This window comes from Montipora capricornis, chromosome 11 (assembly GCF_036669925.1).
Source record: "Montipora capricornis isolate CH-2021 chromosome 11, ASM3666992v2, whole genome shotgun sequence".
NCBI classification, from domain to species: domain Eukaryota; kingdom Metazoa; phylum Cnidaria; class Anthozoa; order Scleractinia; family Acroporidae; genus Montipora; species Montipora capricornis.
Window position 1 is genome coordinate 5,784,124 of NC_090893.1, and position 16,335 is coordinate 5,800,458.

The following is a 16,335-nucleotide window of genomic DNA, read 5'->3' on the forward strand; positions in this document are numbered from 1 at the left end:
TTTAACATGGAGTATATTTTATATTGTAGAGAGTGACTTATCCACTGAAAAAATTATGAGGCCTTTCAACAACTGGTACAGGGCACCGGTTGTTCAAAAGGTGGATTGCGTTATCCAGGGGATTAATCACTATCTGATCCATCGGAGACGTATTGTTGAAACCAAATGAATTATCCACAGGATAGCAATTTACTCAGCAGGTCAGGCTATCCACTTTTTGATCAACCGAGGCCTGAATAACAACACTTTGACCATATTCTCAAGGGAGTAGGGTCTCTTTCCCGGCCCCACCCAACACAATTTTGTTCGGAAGCCACACACGTCTAACCATTATTTTGGAGGTTAAGGGGAAGCTGTTTTTTAAAGAAAATTTACCTCAAGACACAAAACGTTCTTTTCAGGTACATACAGGTCTCTCACAGATTGTTTAATTTGTTAGCTACAGGTGATGAAATTGAGGATGTCTAAGGCTCTTCAAGGGGGTATGAAGGAGAAGGGAACATGGCCAATTTGAAATGGTGAATAGAGGAAAAATGAAAAAATATCTCCAGGAGCAAGGGAACAAAAAGCACGTTATGGATCAAAAAGCTGAGAACAAGTTTGGTTAGTAATTTCAGGAACAAAGGAGCACAAGAAAATTGTTAAAGGAAACAAGGACCTCTCCCCTCCTTGGATGGCCTCATGTCTTACCTAATTTTGTCCAAGATCATAGATTTGAAGATATAAACACGTAAATTTGAGCTCTCTCTACCCCAATAACACTAGATATGTTTTTTTTAATTCATGGTTACCTCAAAGTTGGAATATTAATTTTGTTTTAGCACGTTTAATACGCTAAAATAACTGAATTTTTATGCAGGATTTCACTCACATCTATAAAAATATTTACTAAGAATTCCCCAACCTCATCTTGGCACTACTTGAATAAGAATGGAATTAATGACTTTTAGGTTGTTGCTTTATAATACCAAACTGTGACATCATTCAAAATGCTTCCATACAAAGTAGCAAAGCTGTAATTAGCCTAGGCTTAACAATATTTAGGGTCATTCAAATTTTACCGATTTTCTCCACTTCCTTTCAATCCGTCCTTTTGAGAATCATAACTTTTATAGCAACCATAAAAAAATGTGAGTAATTATAAAGCAAGTTTGACCAATCTCTTAAAGGGGATAAATGGCCTCCTGAAATAATTTATATAAAATAATAAGTATGTAAGTTTGTTCTCAGTTCAAACTTGACAAACTTTTATGACAAAGAGAGATGTAACAATACTATCAGTTGGCCCATAGCACTGAAAAATATGCCACATTGAAAACTTGTCTTTGATATAAAAACTCTTCCTTACTTTTAAATGGAAATATACATCAAAAGGAATAGCTTTATGCCATTACAAGAAGCTTGGAAGACATCTCACAACTTCAAAAAAAGGCTTCCCAAAATTCAACTAACTATTGCTCATTCATTCATATTAGATTGATCCTTAATATTGTTCAGAGCCATTCTAAACTGGCTTGTACACGAGAAACATTTTGTCGTGGATCTCCATTGAGGAAGGTGTAAATTCCTGGATGTAATTTTTCTGCACGCGCTAAGATGATGGAGTAATCAGCCTCTGTAGCTAGCTGTAGGTCCTGACGCAACTGCCTCTTAGCAGTGTGATCCAGTGATACCGTACCAAATGACCTTTCAAGGAAAAGAATGACTGATTAGAGACTGATGTTGGAGTTCCTTTGAAAGCTGGCAATACAATGGTTAATGTTGTTACAGCTGGCATCAAAAAAGGTGCATATGGTGCCAGAAAGTGACTAGTAGAAACATATTTGTGTATTAAAGGGTTTTTGAGTGGACCTACATGTTGTTAAGATCAAAGGGAAAAATTGCAAATTATTTGCAATTTTTCCCTTTGATCTGATCTTATCTACTCCAATTTGGAGTAGATAGAATAAAAAGGAGTAGGAAGAGGAATCTATGGGGAAAACAATAATTGGGTTGGAAGGGGGGTATTATGATGGGGGAAGAGATGTTGCAAGAAACATGGAATTAAACGAAAAGAACTGCTAGTGCCCTTGCCACCTGATCATTTGTCAGTTTTTTGATGGCTAATGTTCTTCTGATCATCAAAATCACAATATGCAGCTTTAATAGTTTCACAACTGAAGTTATTAAATACTTTTTATTTTATTTTATTTTTTTAAGACTTTTGCCATCAAAAGGAAATATAAGTTACAGTAATTATTAATGATAAATTATAATATGGAAGATAGACAATGGTTAAGAAACCTACTAGAAACTAAAAACACCGAAGAGCTTAAAGATGGATAACAGTTACTCTAGATAACATTTTTTTTAAAACTTGTTGACAAGAGCATTTGCGCTTGATGATAGGGTCAGAAATAGGGCAAGATGAACTCAGGTTAACAAGATAAAAATTAACGTAAGCAATGACATAAGCAAATTAAGATTCTAAAGGGAACCGTTAACAGCTGTTTCATATACTTACGACTTAGCTTCCACATATTTGATGAGTGCAAGGGCTTTTCTGTCAAGGAGCCTCAAAAAATTGTCAATGAATCCCTCCCGGACACCACATATACATGGCAAAAGACTGAGCTGTAAAAAAAATTGCTTATTGAGAATCTTCCATTAGTCAAATACAAAGGTGCTTGTATGATTAACCAATTTACTTAGGGTAGCTTAAACCAGTTTTATTTACAATACTAGATAAAAAATAAAATAAAATTATTAAGATACTGAGCTATTAGAAGCATTGATCTTAGAGCACAGCAGTGTTATGGTGCCATTGTGAAACATCAATCACCAATCATTTTCACAAATAACTCAAGTTGTACAAGATACATTTTTCTGACACTACATTTTGGGAAGAGAAAAATACTAGGACACCAAAATAGTATTTTCCGAGAGCCGAGTTTCAGAGGGTCTTTAATTAACCCATTGACCCCTGGGAGTGAGGTGTCAATGGGTTAAGCAGTGCTGGACCATTACCATGGCAACAGTTAGGGTGCCACATACACCATTAAAAGTTGCTTCACAATAGCATCAGACAAATATTCAAACATTGCCATTGTGAAAGGATCATTGGTCAAGGCAACCAATCATGTCTAACTACACAATGTCTGGTCCCACACAGCAGTCTGTACATCAACATCCACATCTTGGTGCCACTCTAACAGAAACAATAATTTGGAAAGCGCATGTTTAATGTTAAAAACAAAGCAAACAAAAGTCTGGCTAAGAGAAATTTGCACTCGTGCCCCGATGAAATAACTGAGAGCTGCACTTACACTTCCCTTGTTAATAGACCAACACTTGAATATGCCAGCACAGCTGGGATTCTTAACAAAAACACCAATTCGAGTGTCTCGAAAAGATTCAAAGACGTGCTGCACACTTTGCAACCAGAACATACGTCACAAACAAGGGGTTTGTCACACGGGTGTTGAAACACCTACAATGGCCGACTTTGGAAAGCCGTAGGAAAGTCACCAGGCTTTGCCTAATGCATTGTCACCAACAACCCTTGCTAGAAGACAAGGGGATCCCACCAAGTAAATTTCTGGCACTCCACAGCAGTTGTGATGAATATAAATACAGCTTTTTGGCCACGCACAATCCATGGATGACTGGAATAAACTCCCCCCTGATGTACTCATCCTACATAATAATGCTTTTAAAGCGAAACTACTGCAGCACTAATCAGTCCGTGAAACCACCTGCATTACGTCTTGTTAAAATTTTGCGGGATTTAGTATGTAGATGTAGATATATATAGATGACAGTGTTGTAATTGTTTTCCACTGGAAACCCACTGATACCCAAGGGAAACCTTTTTGAACCTCTGCGATAGTTAAGTTTCTTAAAAGTGTTGAAACTCAGGTTTGAGCTGATCTCAATACTCACATCATGAATAAATGTTTGTACCAGTACACCAACTTCCTCTGAATTGTGAAACAAGCCTCTAAAAAATAAAGTACAAATCCATTATTCCACCAAGAATATTCAAATTTTCACCACAGCCATAGCTTCCTTCTTATTGACATCGTGCTATACAAGGTGGTTCATACTTAAGAGTGTTTGGTTGCCCTTCTACATTGTTACTGTTAAAATAAATCCTGCTGAGCAGTACTTTCCTATGGAGTGGTGCAATGTACAAGGTGGTGGTGTTTCTATCTTTTGAGTCTGTGGGTGAAATCCAAAAGTGTGACCACTCAAATGAAAGCTACTGAGCAGTACTTTCCTGTGGTGCTGTTCAGGGCAACTTTCATATGACCTTGAGAAATAAATTTAAAAACAGAACGTACACAAAAATGCAAACATTTAATTAGCTTATTGAACAAAAACAAACAAGCACAAACTTTCATTAGCTTACTGAACGCGGATGCAAACAGCGTCATCTCTCTGTGGAACTTTCTGGAAAGTTTCACTTTGACATCATTTGAAAGGCAGTAATATAACTGAGCGATCGAACTGTTTACTGCCCACATTAGGAGTTTCCTTGGCGGGAATAAGGAGAAGCTTTGTTTTAATCTTGCTAAACATTGGTCCATGAAACAAATTGCGAACAATTTTTCAAGGTCATACGATGAACTCGCTCTATTACGCCTTACAAGGTGGTTCTCACTTTCGAGTGTGCAGGTGCAATCCTAAAGTGTGGCCATTCAAATAAAAGCTACTGAGCAGTACTTTCCTGTGGTGCTGTTTATTATTCTGGACAATGTAGTTCTCACTTTTAAATATATGGATGATCACCTAAAGAGTGACCATTCAAATGAAAGCTGCTAAGAAGTACTTTCCTCTGGTAATGTTTATCATTCTGTCCAAGGTAGTTATCACCTAAAATGAAAGCTGCAGAAAACCATGTTTCTGTGGTTTTAGTGGTTCTAATTTTTGAGTGTAGGTTAGACATCATTAAGGTAAAAGCCACCAAACACACTCATTATTCATCACTGGAAAGTAATCAAAGAGCTGCACCCTATTTTTTTCTTTCGCTCATAATTAACAATTATAATTATTATCCTGCAAAATCACACAGAATATCACCTGGTGCTTAGTCGACGAGGCCATAGGCCGAGGTGGCTAAAATCAGGCGATATCCCGCAAGATTGAGCATGATAATTGTTTTATTATTCAACACATTGATGATAAAGCACAATTTTCTATGTTTATTGGAAAAAAAAGCTGGCAAAACTACCACTGTTCTCCACAACACAAAATTACGTGTATCACAGGATATCGTTGAGTACGCACTACGAATATTGAGCGTGCTATGACCATATTTGGACATTGTCACAATGTGTTGAATACGGTAATAACAAGGAATAATTATACCCTGTATCTTATAAGGAAAGTTTTGGACATTTTCACTCACAGTGCAGGAAACATTGGTGCATCTTGCACCTCTTCTAACAACAGTGCCAATTCAATGTCGATAAACTCCTTCCTAATGAGCACATGCTCATTAAATGGATGTGTCTGTTTGACGTCACTGGTGTCCAAGTCAACCAAAGTGCTTGGAAGACTGCTTGTGATGATTCCTTTGACTGGAAGACTGAAGGGCTCTTTGGAAGTCTAGTGAAATCAGTAAAAGTCACATAGTTGAAATCATCACATACATGCATCCAGATCCAAACAGTTATGGTCTCTTTCAAGCCTGTTTTTTTCCCCAGCCTTTAAATTATGATGGTAGGTACATAGGTAGGTAGGTAGGTATAGATATAGGTACTAGAGATAGATAGATACTTCGTTGACTAAAACATTGCAGTCACAAAGCTGAATTAAATATACCCTAACACTAAGAATAATGAAAGATTCTTGATCAGACACAGGAGAGAAGTGATCCTTAAACTTATCTAGACGATACAACTGTGCGGCTCCTCAGCTCAGTTGATAGAGCAATGCATTGTAGGGAGGGTGGAACATATTTTGGGGGGGCTAACAAGCAAGCCCGCTAACTTGTAGGGGGTGCTGGGGGAATTCTACACCAGAGAATTTTGAAATCTTGAAGCTCTGAAATGCTGCTTTCAGCATTCTTGGTGAGATATCAAAAAAAATAAACGTGGATCAACCAGAAAACTGTTTTAAAATTTTTATTTTTTGCTTGAAATTGATGGGGCTAAAGCTCCGCTGTGCCTGCATTGACATTGCAGAGGTCATAGGTTCAAATACTGTTGGCGACACCTGAATGTGTATAATGTGACTACAAAATTTATTGCATATAAATTGTCCAGTTAAGCGCACGGATAACTTCAATCTTTTATTAAACTTTTTAAAAAAAGTCATTGTTATTGTTACATTACCTTTAACAAGCCTTGGACAAACAGATCTGAATCATACAGATCAAGATCAGTTTTCAATGCCTCCACAGCATAGCGAGATCTTCGGCGCTCCTCTAATGGCAACAACAATGCTAAGGTATTCACCATCTGCAAAAGCAGATTACTAAGTAATCTCTCTTTCACTTTACAGTGTATGTACAGGATTACAGCATAGGATGCATTATAGAAAAAAAAGGCTAAAAATAAACTATCCACATGAACTTGTCGGACACTTTTTAGGTTAGGGTCAGGAGAACTTTTTAAAGTAACTATGAAGTACAAAAATAGATGCATAGATATATAGATAGATGATAGATAGGGATAGGTGATTCTTTGTGGTGTGTATTAAATGGGGCTTACATCTTACCATTGAGTAACCCTGGACACACCTGCTCACTATTCATGATGATGATAAAATCAGTAATAATAATAATGATAATAATAATAAGCGGATACACCAGGTGGAAGTTGTAGTGGTGCCATTGGTTATAGGGGCCCTCGGAACACTGAGTCTTGAAAGACTTTTCGAAGTGGCAGGTGTACCTAGGAAAACCAGATATAACTGGAAGCACCCAGATGTTGGCCTTGTTGGGAACAGCACATATTCTCAGAAAGGTATTGCATCTCAGAGCTGAGGGAAAGAGCTGAGATGTGACATAGAAAACCCAAGCTCAGGAATAGAGCATGATAGTAAGAGCAAAAATACTCTGGTGATTACCAACACCACCGTGAGACAGTGAGATGATGATGATGATAATAATAATAATAATCATCATCATCATCATCATCATCATCCTGTTATTCTCAGCCTTGTATTGCCAAGCATGAAGGGGAATTGTAATTGAGAAGACAACATCAAAAGTTGGTTTTTTATGACAGGGGAACACTGGAGTCCACGAAAAAACCTGTCCGACTCCACCCACACATGTCCCACCAAGTCCGTGGATCAAATTCAGGACACAATTTAATCATATGTTGAAATGTGACCACTCTCACCACTGCATCAGCCCCGTGTTCTCAAAAGCCTGTTCTCAAAAGCCTGTGAATTGAGTTGCCAAGCTCCTGACAATAAAAAATAATTTATTACCAAGTTGACTTTATCCAAAGCTTTTCCAACAACTAGAGTGCTTCCAAATGTCTGTAAGTGACATGTTATTACCCTGGGAGAACAAAATTAAAGAGAAAAGAAATGTGGGGTTTGAATACAGACCTGTCCATGATCAAATTTTTAGCATTGTTTTATTCATACAGTGGGGAAACTAGACTAAGGGTGCATTCAATTAACCCTATTCCGGAGTAAGAATACCTGGAGTGATTTATTTAAAACTGTATGTTTGGCATTTTGAAGATACAAGGATAACAAAGATATGTAAGACCTCTGGATTTATGATTCTGAAAAGACCCCAACCTCCTTCACAGGTCCCTCTTTTTCCCTTCCTGCTTCAGAGGAAGGGAGGAAGAGAGACCCTGGGAGGAGTCTCACTTAGTCTAACAACAATACAACAAACAAAAATAGTCTAAAAGTTACCTCATTAGAAAGATGTTGTCAAAGAGATTCGCTTTTCCAAGGCTAAAGGCTGTCTCACTTATCTAAAGAAGAGACAATTTACACCATTAATTTTTAAGAATAAATTATTTGAGAAAATTAAGTGTTTCCGTTTCTTGCTGTTTTTTTTTTTTGCATACAAAATAAGTCAACTTACTGGAACGGAATCAGGAATGCCTGCTGTTCTGAGGCTTGTAATAGTCTTAATGAAACGAGGAACGTAATTGCCAAATGAAGAAAGAGAAGACACCAAGTCCTGCATGTGATTAAAAGAAAAATTAAAATATTGAAAGCAATCCATGCTGTTGATGATAACATTGATCTTTGATATTAATTAGACTAAGTTAACTAATTAATTAAACATAATGACAACAACAATGACATTGATACAAACAAATTAAAATGATAAAAAGCTAGAGGGATCAAATCATGGAAGTGTGTAATGCCAACTTTCCAGGGGTAAAATTGGTATAAATGGTGTGGATTTTCTGACTCCAAGAAAGTTAAAAATCTACCATTGGGTTCCCATGTCCTCTACAGAATCAAAAATTTGGTTATTTAACATTACTGTAAAATAAAGTAAAAAGTGAAGTAAAGTGGTGCATTTATATAGCGCCCTTTCACTAACGTCTCAAAGGCGCCTTACAATGATCAATTTACCCCCAGCGGACTGGAAGCATATACAGGCACAAATTGCAGCCGCTTCTAAGCAGTCCATGCATGCTGGTACTCATTTTACCGACCTCGGAAGGATGGAAAGCTGAGTGAACTTTAGCGGGAAAGAAGGTCGCCAAATATTCCAGTCTCGGCAGAACCGGGAATGGAACCCAGGACCTTAGGGTTGGAAGGCAGAGATCTTACCACTGCGCCAACCCCTCCGCTCAGTGTGAGAACACCCAAAAATGCATGAAAATGTAAGATGCACTTGAAGGGTTTTTCTGTCCATTAAAGACACTGTTCTGTTGTGTTCTTGTAGCCACTGCTGTCGTCCTCTCCTACAGTAAGCTCTCTGCATGATTACTAGTACTGGTGCAGACACAAGGTAATAAGCACACATATCATAATATTATTAATCATGTATCACGATATAAAAAAGTACCCATACCTTTGCTTGTAACACTCTCAGCTTAGCAATGAGAATCTTCACTCTTTCTTCAACCAGCTCTACCAAAGGCAAGTAGCTTTTTAGTTCAGAGAATGGAAGAATAAGTGAGAGGCCAGAAATGTTGGGTCCACACTTGTCATGGCCACAGAAAATGAAAGAATGACACACAATGCTGTGATCTTTCAACACAAAAAGCTTTGTGTCAACAACATTCTCTGGAGCATCTCGTAAAAGTTCCCCATGCAACGTCCGACCGACTACATAACGGACGCTTGATTCCTGCATAATGTAAGCAAAAATTGATTGTTGGTTAAGTTGATGCAACCATTGCACTGCATACATTTCTGAAAGCAATGCTATAGTTTGTGATTGGCCAACCAAATATGGTAATATTGTAAACTATGAAATATTATGCACAAAAGGCCTTGTGTATGCATGATCAATATGTCTATTTCCCCAGTAGGGTACACCATCTCAAAACTTAACCCATACAAGTTGTAATATAATGCACCAGTTAATCTTTTATTCAGGGAGGGTAAGGATGAGCAAGATGCATTCCATTCCTGTTTTGTCATTGATGAGGCATTTGAACGTAGTTGTATATTTTGTGGAGAATCGCTTTCTTCTCTCTTCTACTAATAAGTGAGTTTTTCCACTGGCTGAGGAAAAAATAAAGTGGAAAATGTTTTTCTCACACAGCTGGGAGATTGGGGTCTAGTAGCTGCTCAGTTTGTTTTTTAGCATCTGCCATTGCCTGACCTGGGGAGGCGCGGTGGCCTCATGGTTAGTGCGCTCGACTACGGATCGAGTGGTCCGGGTTCGGGTCCTGGCCGGGGACATTGTGTTGTGTTCTTGGGCAAGACACTTTACTCTCACGGTGCCTCTCTCCACCCAGGTGTATAAATGGGTACCGGCGAATTTAATGCTGGGGGTAACCCTGCGACGGACTGGCATCCCATCCAGGGCGGAGTAGAAATACTCCTAGTCGCTTCATGCTACAGAAACCGGAGTTAAGAGCCGGCCTGATGGGTCTTCTAGGCTCGTAAGCAGACTTTACCATTGCCTTACCTGCCCCTCCCACCCACCCTTCATAAGTCTTTTCGATACATGCAGCTTTGCAGCTTTGGTGGACAAACAAGAAAATGGTGTTTTCCCTTGGGCAAGCTGTACACTATCACATGAGATTGAAGCCATGTTATGATGCCAGCTAGCTAGCCAGCCAGTTCAAGATCATGGCATCCATATGCTGAAGTCATATGGCATCATGATTGATACCCAAGGGACATCATGTGAGACTGACACAATTAGGATAGGTTCTCCATCGTCTAATGCAATTAAATTCCCTGATTCCTCTAATCCACTTATCCCCAAGGAAAACCAAAGTAAAGCAAGGTAAAGTGTGATCATTTACTTCTTATTTCCCACAATAAGCTAAGTGAAAAGGTTACTATTACTTTTTGAAACAGGTTTGTAACCTGACTTGATATGGGGAATTGACGACCATAAAGAAAATTGAAAGCTGATGTTTTGAGTGTTGGCCCTTTGTCAGAGCCAAGGGTTCATCCTGACAAAGGGTAAAATTCTCAAAACATCAGCACAGTTGATAAACCCATTCTGTGTTTCACTTCCCCATCAACACAACACCACAGTTTTTCTTAGAAACTTAATCTCTTTATTATTTTTAGCTTCAGATAGATCCAGGTATTTATGCTCACTTGATGGGACACTTTGTAATGCTTATTGTCAGCCCTTTTTCCCATGCAATGTGAAATGGAGAAACTTTTCTTTGAGAATCCCCCTCCCCCTTTGCCACCCTCTGTTCAGTTGCATGCATTCCTAGACACAATGATGTTAAGCTGGGGACAAGAGCGAGGGGAGGTACTCTTTGCAATGCTTATTAAAATCATGGGAGCAGTGCCGTGAGTATTCAGGGTTTTTTTACTGGTATGCCTGTGTCTTCCCAGCTAGAAGAGGTTTCTTTTCTTCTTCCTCTGCCATAGGCCATTTTACGGATACGGTGGCCATTATAAATCCATTGTTTCAAATAGTTATTATGGGATCCTAAGGGGGCAATTAGTATGCATTTGCCCCCTTAGAATCCCATAAAATGGGCCGCTGTATCCGTAAAATGGCCTATGGGTCGAAACTCACTGTGTTGAGCATTGCGCAGCAGTTACCGGTACTTCGCAACCAAGTCCTCATGTGATACTTCATGTTGTGTGAGTTGAAACATAACAGAGGAATTACTGTAAAGGAATGCGTGGGACAAAGCGGGCTCAAGTCACAGTCCGCAAACATATCATGGGGCATGCGGTTTGAAGAGTGCCGTCCAAGGTCGTGGACAGCAGTTGGAATCAAAGTGAGTTTCAACCCATGGCAGTGGTCTCTTTTCCTGTACTCATCAGTCCAGCGAATGCAAAAGAAAAAAGACCTCTGCTAGCAAAGAAGCCTGTGTCATAACAGAAAACTTAATAATTTCAAGTATAACCCTTTAATGAAACCCGGGTGGGTCTAATGCATAGGTCAGGGGTCACAGGTCAGTGTATATGTAAATGTCACTGTGGTACTGATAAATAAACAACACCAAAAGTGTCTCTTTGCCCTAATCACTCTGCAAAAATGTTGTTTCAGGTCTAGGGGAAACTTTTGACTTAGTTGGTCATCAATGGAACTGGGACTTGACGTCTTATCCTGAAGTCTTATCCTGTGGAATGTGACCTGTGTTTTAGACCCGCCTCAATAAACACACTCACCTGAGATGCTGCATCCCCGGCTGCAGCTCTCCAAACATGCTGAAGTCTGGGTCCCAGGACATTGTCCCAATAACACAACACTATGGCAACGAACGGTCCGCTCTCCGCGAGCAAAGACACGTGACTTGACGAAAGATTCGAAAACTTGAAACCATCATCTGATGGTGTTGTCCAAAAATTCACGCAACTCTCCTCACCTAAACAATCCTTTCCTTCAGCTACGGTATCCATACTGTTCATAAACACACGATGGCGTACACAGACTGGCCCAAGAACTTATCCTGAATCATTTCACAATAATTACGATTGGCTAACTGTCCGCCATTTTGGTATTATGACCCAGACTTCCACGCAAACTCATCAGCGCTCCCTGCCTGGGAAGTACTTCATGTCAATTTTGGGCAAAGCGTTCATGTTAGGCCCATAAGACGTCCCATACATTACAACTTTAAATACGGTATATACCACACGAAGTGTCCTTTTAGACCAACGTTAGACCCTAATTTACCCCAATCCGCCATAAGTTACACTAACTTAACATCGTTAACCCTCAGGTACCCTAAGTTCACCTCGTTTTACCACGTTTACCCACATCTACCCTAAGTAAACCACGTTTACCCACATCTACCCTAAGTAAACCACGTTTACCCACATCTACCCTAAGTAAACCACGTTTACCCACATCTACCCTAAGTTAACCAGGTTTCACCACATCCACCCTAAGTTAACCAGGTTTAACCACATCTACCCTAAGTTAACAACGTTTACCCACATTTGCCCTTATTTAATTACGTTTACCCACATTTACCCTTACTTAACCACGTTAACCCACATGTACCCTAAGTGAACCCCGTTTAACCACATTTACCCTTAGTGAACCACGTTTACCCACATCTACCCTAAGTGAACCACGTTTAACCACATCTACCCTAAGTGAACCACGTTTAACCACATCTACCCTTAGTTAACCATGTTTACCCACATCTACCCTTAGTTAATCACGTTTACCCACATGTACCCTACTTGAACCAGGTTTAACCACATCTACCCTTAGTGAAGCACGTTTACCCACATCTACCCTAAGTTAACCAGGTTTACCCACATCTACCCTAAGTTAACAACGTTTACCCACATCTACCCTAAGTTAACCACGTTTACCCTCATCTACCCTAAATGAACCACGTTTAACCACATCTACCCTAAGTGAACCACGTTTAACCACATCTACGCCAAGTAAACCACGTTTACACACATCTACCGTAAGTGAACCTCGTTTAACCACATCTACCCTAAGTGAACCACGTTTAACCACATCTACCCTAAGTTAACCACGTTTAACCACATGTACCCTTACTTAACCACGTTAACTCACATGTACCCTAAGTGAACCCCGTTTAACCACATTTACCCTTACTGAACCACGTTTACCCACATCTACCCTAAGTGAACCACGTTTAACCACATCTACCCTAAGTGAACCACGGTTAACCACATCTACCCTTAGTTAACCATGTTTACCCACATCTACCCTTATTTAACCACGTTTACCCACATGTACCCTTACTTAACCACGTTAACTCACATGTACCCTAAGTGAACCCCGTTTAACCACATTTACCCTTAGTGAACCACGTTTACTCACATCTACCCTAAGTGAACCACGTTTACCCACATCTACCCTAAGTGAACCACGTTTAACCACATCTACCCTTAGTTAACCATGTTTACCCACATCTACCCTTATTTAACCACGTTTACCCACATGTACCCTTACTTAACCACGTTAACCCACATGTACCCTAAGTGAACCCCGTTTAACCACATTTACCCTTAAGTGAACCACGTTTAACCACATCTACCCTAAGTGAACCACGTTTAACCACATCTACCCTTAGTTAACCACGTTTACCCTCATCTACCCTAAGTTAACCACGTTTACCCACATCTACTCTAAGTTAACCACGTTTACTCTCATCTATCCTAAGTTAACCGTGTTTACCCACATCTAACCTAAGATAACCGCGTTTATCCTCATCTACCCTAAGATAACCACGTTTACCCACATCTACCCTAAGTTAACCACGTTTACCTTCATCTACCCTAAGTTAACCACGTTTACCCCTCATCTACCCTAAGATAACCACGTTTACCATCATCTACCCTAAGATAACCACGGTTACTCACATCTACCCTAAGGTAACCACGTTTACCTACATCTACCCTAAGTTAACCACGCGTACCTACATCTAATTTTATTCTAATTCTACCCTAAGTTAAGCCCGTTTACCTACATCTACACTAAGATAACCACGTTCTACCCTAAGTTAACAACGTTATCTTCAGCGTCTTTTCATTGAGTAATACTCTAATTACAACCTGACAAACTCTGAGGGAAACTCGCGTTGCAAAAAACGAGAACTAATTATTCAAAGCAAAGCTTTTCTTATGTTAAACGATAAACATTGTAGCTACCATTATTTCATTAGATTGCTTGGCGTCGCTGGGTAACTACGATCATAGATAAAATCATTTGAGCTAACTGCTTCGCCTCTTAATCAATTTGCGGTATATTTTTGCGTGGTTTAAAACTATCCGGAGAAAGTAGATCTTAGTAAGTACTCTTGGTATCCAAAAAGAAAATTGGGGGTAACCATGCATTTTTCGGAGAATTTGAGAAAGAACGCCATACATTGCTTTATATTTTAAAGCTTTTTACAAATATTATTCATGAACTAGTTATAGCTGTCGCTAAAGTGCCAACGAGCCAAGCTTGCGTGATCTGGCGCCTGGCGGCTGCAAACATCACGCGGCGTACTCGTGCGGCACTCTCATTGGTTATCGCTACGGTCAACATTTCATCGCTTTGGTCTACATTACACTCAAATTTGAAGCGCTTCTGAGATTTCGTCCGCCTAAAAATCTTCTCGCGGCTCTATAAGCTGCCGCCTCGCCAGGCCTTCTGTCTTCAGAAGGCCTGACTCGTTGGCAATTATCTTTGAAAAACGCGTGGTTATCCCCAATTTTCTTTTTGGATTTTAATACCACTTGTTAAGATCTACATTTCCTGCATAATCACACACCGGGGCACAAATATTGTTAATTAGTATGCACCGTCCTTAAGTTATTTTGAATGGGTTAGTGTTTTCATGCTAAATTAAGGGAGATTAAAAAGGTTATTTGTTTTACTTTTCCTAGTAGTTCCCAAGCAACATAAGTAATCGACTCTTATGAGAGATTAGCTTCTAAGGCGGTTTGCTCTTTAGTGTAGGGTTAGTGTAGTTGCGATCAGAGTGTGTCTTCTCCTAAGGTCATGAATTTGGTTTGGAACAGGTGTCGGGAAAGGTGTTTCATTAGGAATGTTTTAATTGGTTTTTGGTATCACTACGGTTATTTGTGTTTACCTCAGTGGTGTTTTTACCCTAACGAACTCTTTTACTGTATTTTTGGAAGCAACTTATTTCAGTTCACCTCTGGGCCTTTTGACTTGTTTTCGCGGTTGCAGATGGCATTCACGACAACAGTGGTCTCTTTTGAGTTTTCAATAAGTGTTTTTAATCTATATTCTAATATTCCTAAACACCTGTAATTGTAGCCCGGGATTTATAGTTACTGTCCTGTTCTGCCTGAAAAACGTATGCCAGATAAATTTAAGCAAAAGGCGGCGCTTACGCTCGTCCTTTCCTTCTTTTGTCTATTGTTTAACACAGTTATGTAATAATCATAAATCGTAATTTTCTTTGTAAATTTGTTGTATAACTTGATTCTAGATATTGTAACTCGTTTCTTGTAATCTTTGTGACTCGTCATCATACTCTGTTCGTGCTAATCTAATGTTGACAAACCTGTCTCGTGGAGACAACGTGACTTTCTTTGTTGTGGAAAAAATATGTTAATGTACTCACGCGCAGGCGTAGTGCGTCTTGCGGTTTGACGTGTGATTGGCAGTTGTTTGTTCAGTCAGATTAAGAACATATAAAAAGAGCTGTATTCCTAACAAATTAAGAGTTAAGCAAGGACTAGATCGACCCAAGAAGACCAAATAAAGATAAGAAAGAGCAGGAGTGTTGAGAAGGCTTTTCTTCCCCCGAAAGATCATCCTTCAACTCTTATAGCAAAGCCACATTATAGAATACCTTGCCAAATAGCTTAAAAACGTTCGGATATTTTGGTCAACTTACGCGAACCCTAAAGAAGGTATCCAGCATACCTGGGCGGGTAAACGGGGTTCAGTTAGGGTAGATGAGGGTAAACGTAGTAGAACGAGGTTAGCTTGGGGTAACGTGGTTAACTAGAGGTAAAAGTGGTCGAATAAGGGTTTACGGTTAGGGTTAAGGGTAGATGTGGGAAAACATGGTTCACTTAGAGTAGATGTGGGTAAACGTGGTTAACTTAGTGTAGATGTGGGTAAACCTGGTTAACTAAAGGTAAAAGTGGTCGAATGAGGTTAGCTTAGGATAGATGTGGATAAACGTACTTTACTTAGGGTAAATGTGAGTCAATGTAGTTAACTTAAGGTAGATGTAAACGTGGTTAACTTAGGGTAGATGAGGGTAAACGTGAAAAACTTAGGGTAGCTATATAGATGAGGCTAAACGT

The 16,335-nt window shown here is 39.4% G+C and overlaps 1 protein-coding gene across 1 annotated transcript; it reads right to left on the reverse strand.

Moving 5' to 3' along the window:
- Positions 1 to 758: 758 nt before the first annotated feature.
- LOC138023819 (guanine nucleotide exchange factor C9orf72 homolog) lies at positions 759 to 12,095 on the reverse strand. Its single transcript, XM_068870904.1, has 10 exons — positions 11,740 to 12,095; positions 8,987 to 9,265; positions 8,039 to 8,137; positions 7,864 to 7,925; positions 7,423 to 7,495; positions 6,318 to 6,443; positions 5,390 to 5,589; positions 3,922 to 3,979; positions 2,504 to 2,613; positions 759 to 1,686 (listed from the first exon to the last, which is right to left on the reverse strand). Exons 1-10 carry the CDS (start codon positions 11,977 to 11,979, stop codon positions 1,494 to 1,496), a joined length of 1,440 nt encoding a protein of 479 aa, XP_068727005.1. The 5' UTR covers positions 11,980 to 12,095; the 3' UTR covers positions 759 to 1,493.
- Between the last annotated feature and the right edge of the window lie 4,240 nt (positions 12,096 to 16,335).

Excerpts from the sequence above, each read along its gene's own strand:
- LOC138023819 (XM_068870904.1), bottom strand. The coding sequence starts at position 11,979 with ATGAACAGTATGGATACCGTAGCTGAAGGAAAGGATTGTTTAGGTGAG. Across the intron at positions 9,266-11,739 it reads CCGGGGATGCAGCATCTCAG|GAATCAAGCGTCCGTTATGT; the intron begins GTGAGTGTGTTT and ends TACATTATGCAG. Across the intron at positions 7,496-7,863 it reads GACAACATCTTTCTAATGAG|GGTAATAACATGTCACTTAC; the intron begins GTAACTTTTAGA and ends TTGTTCTCCCAG.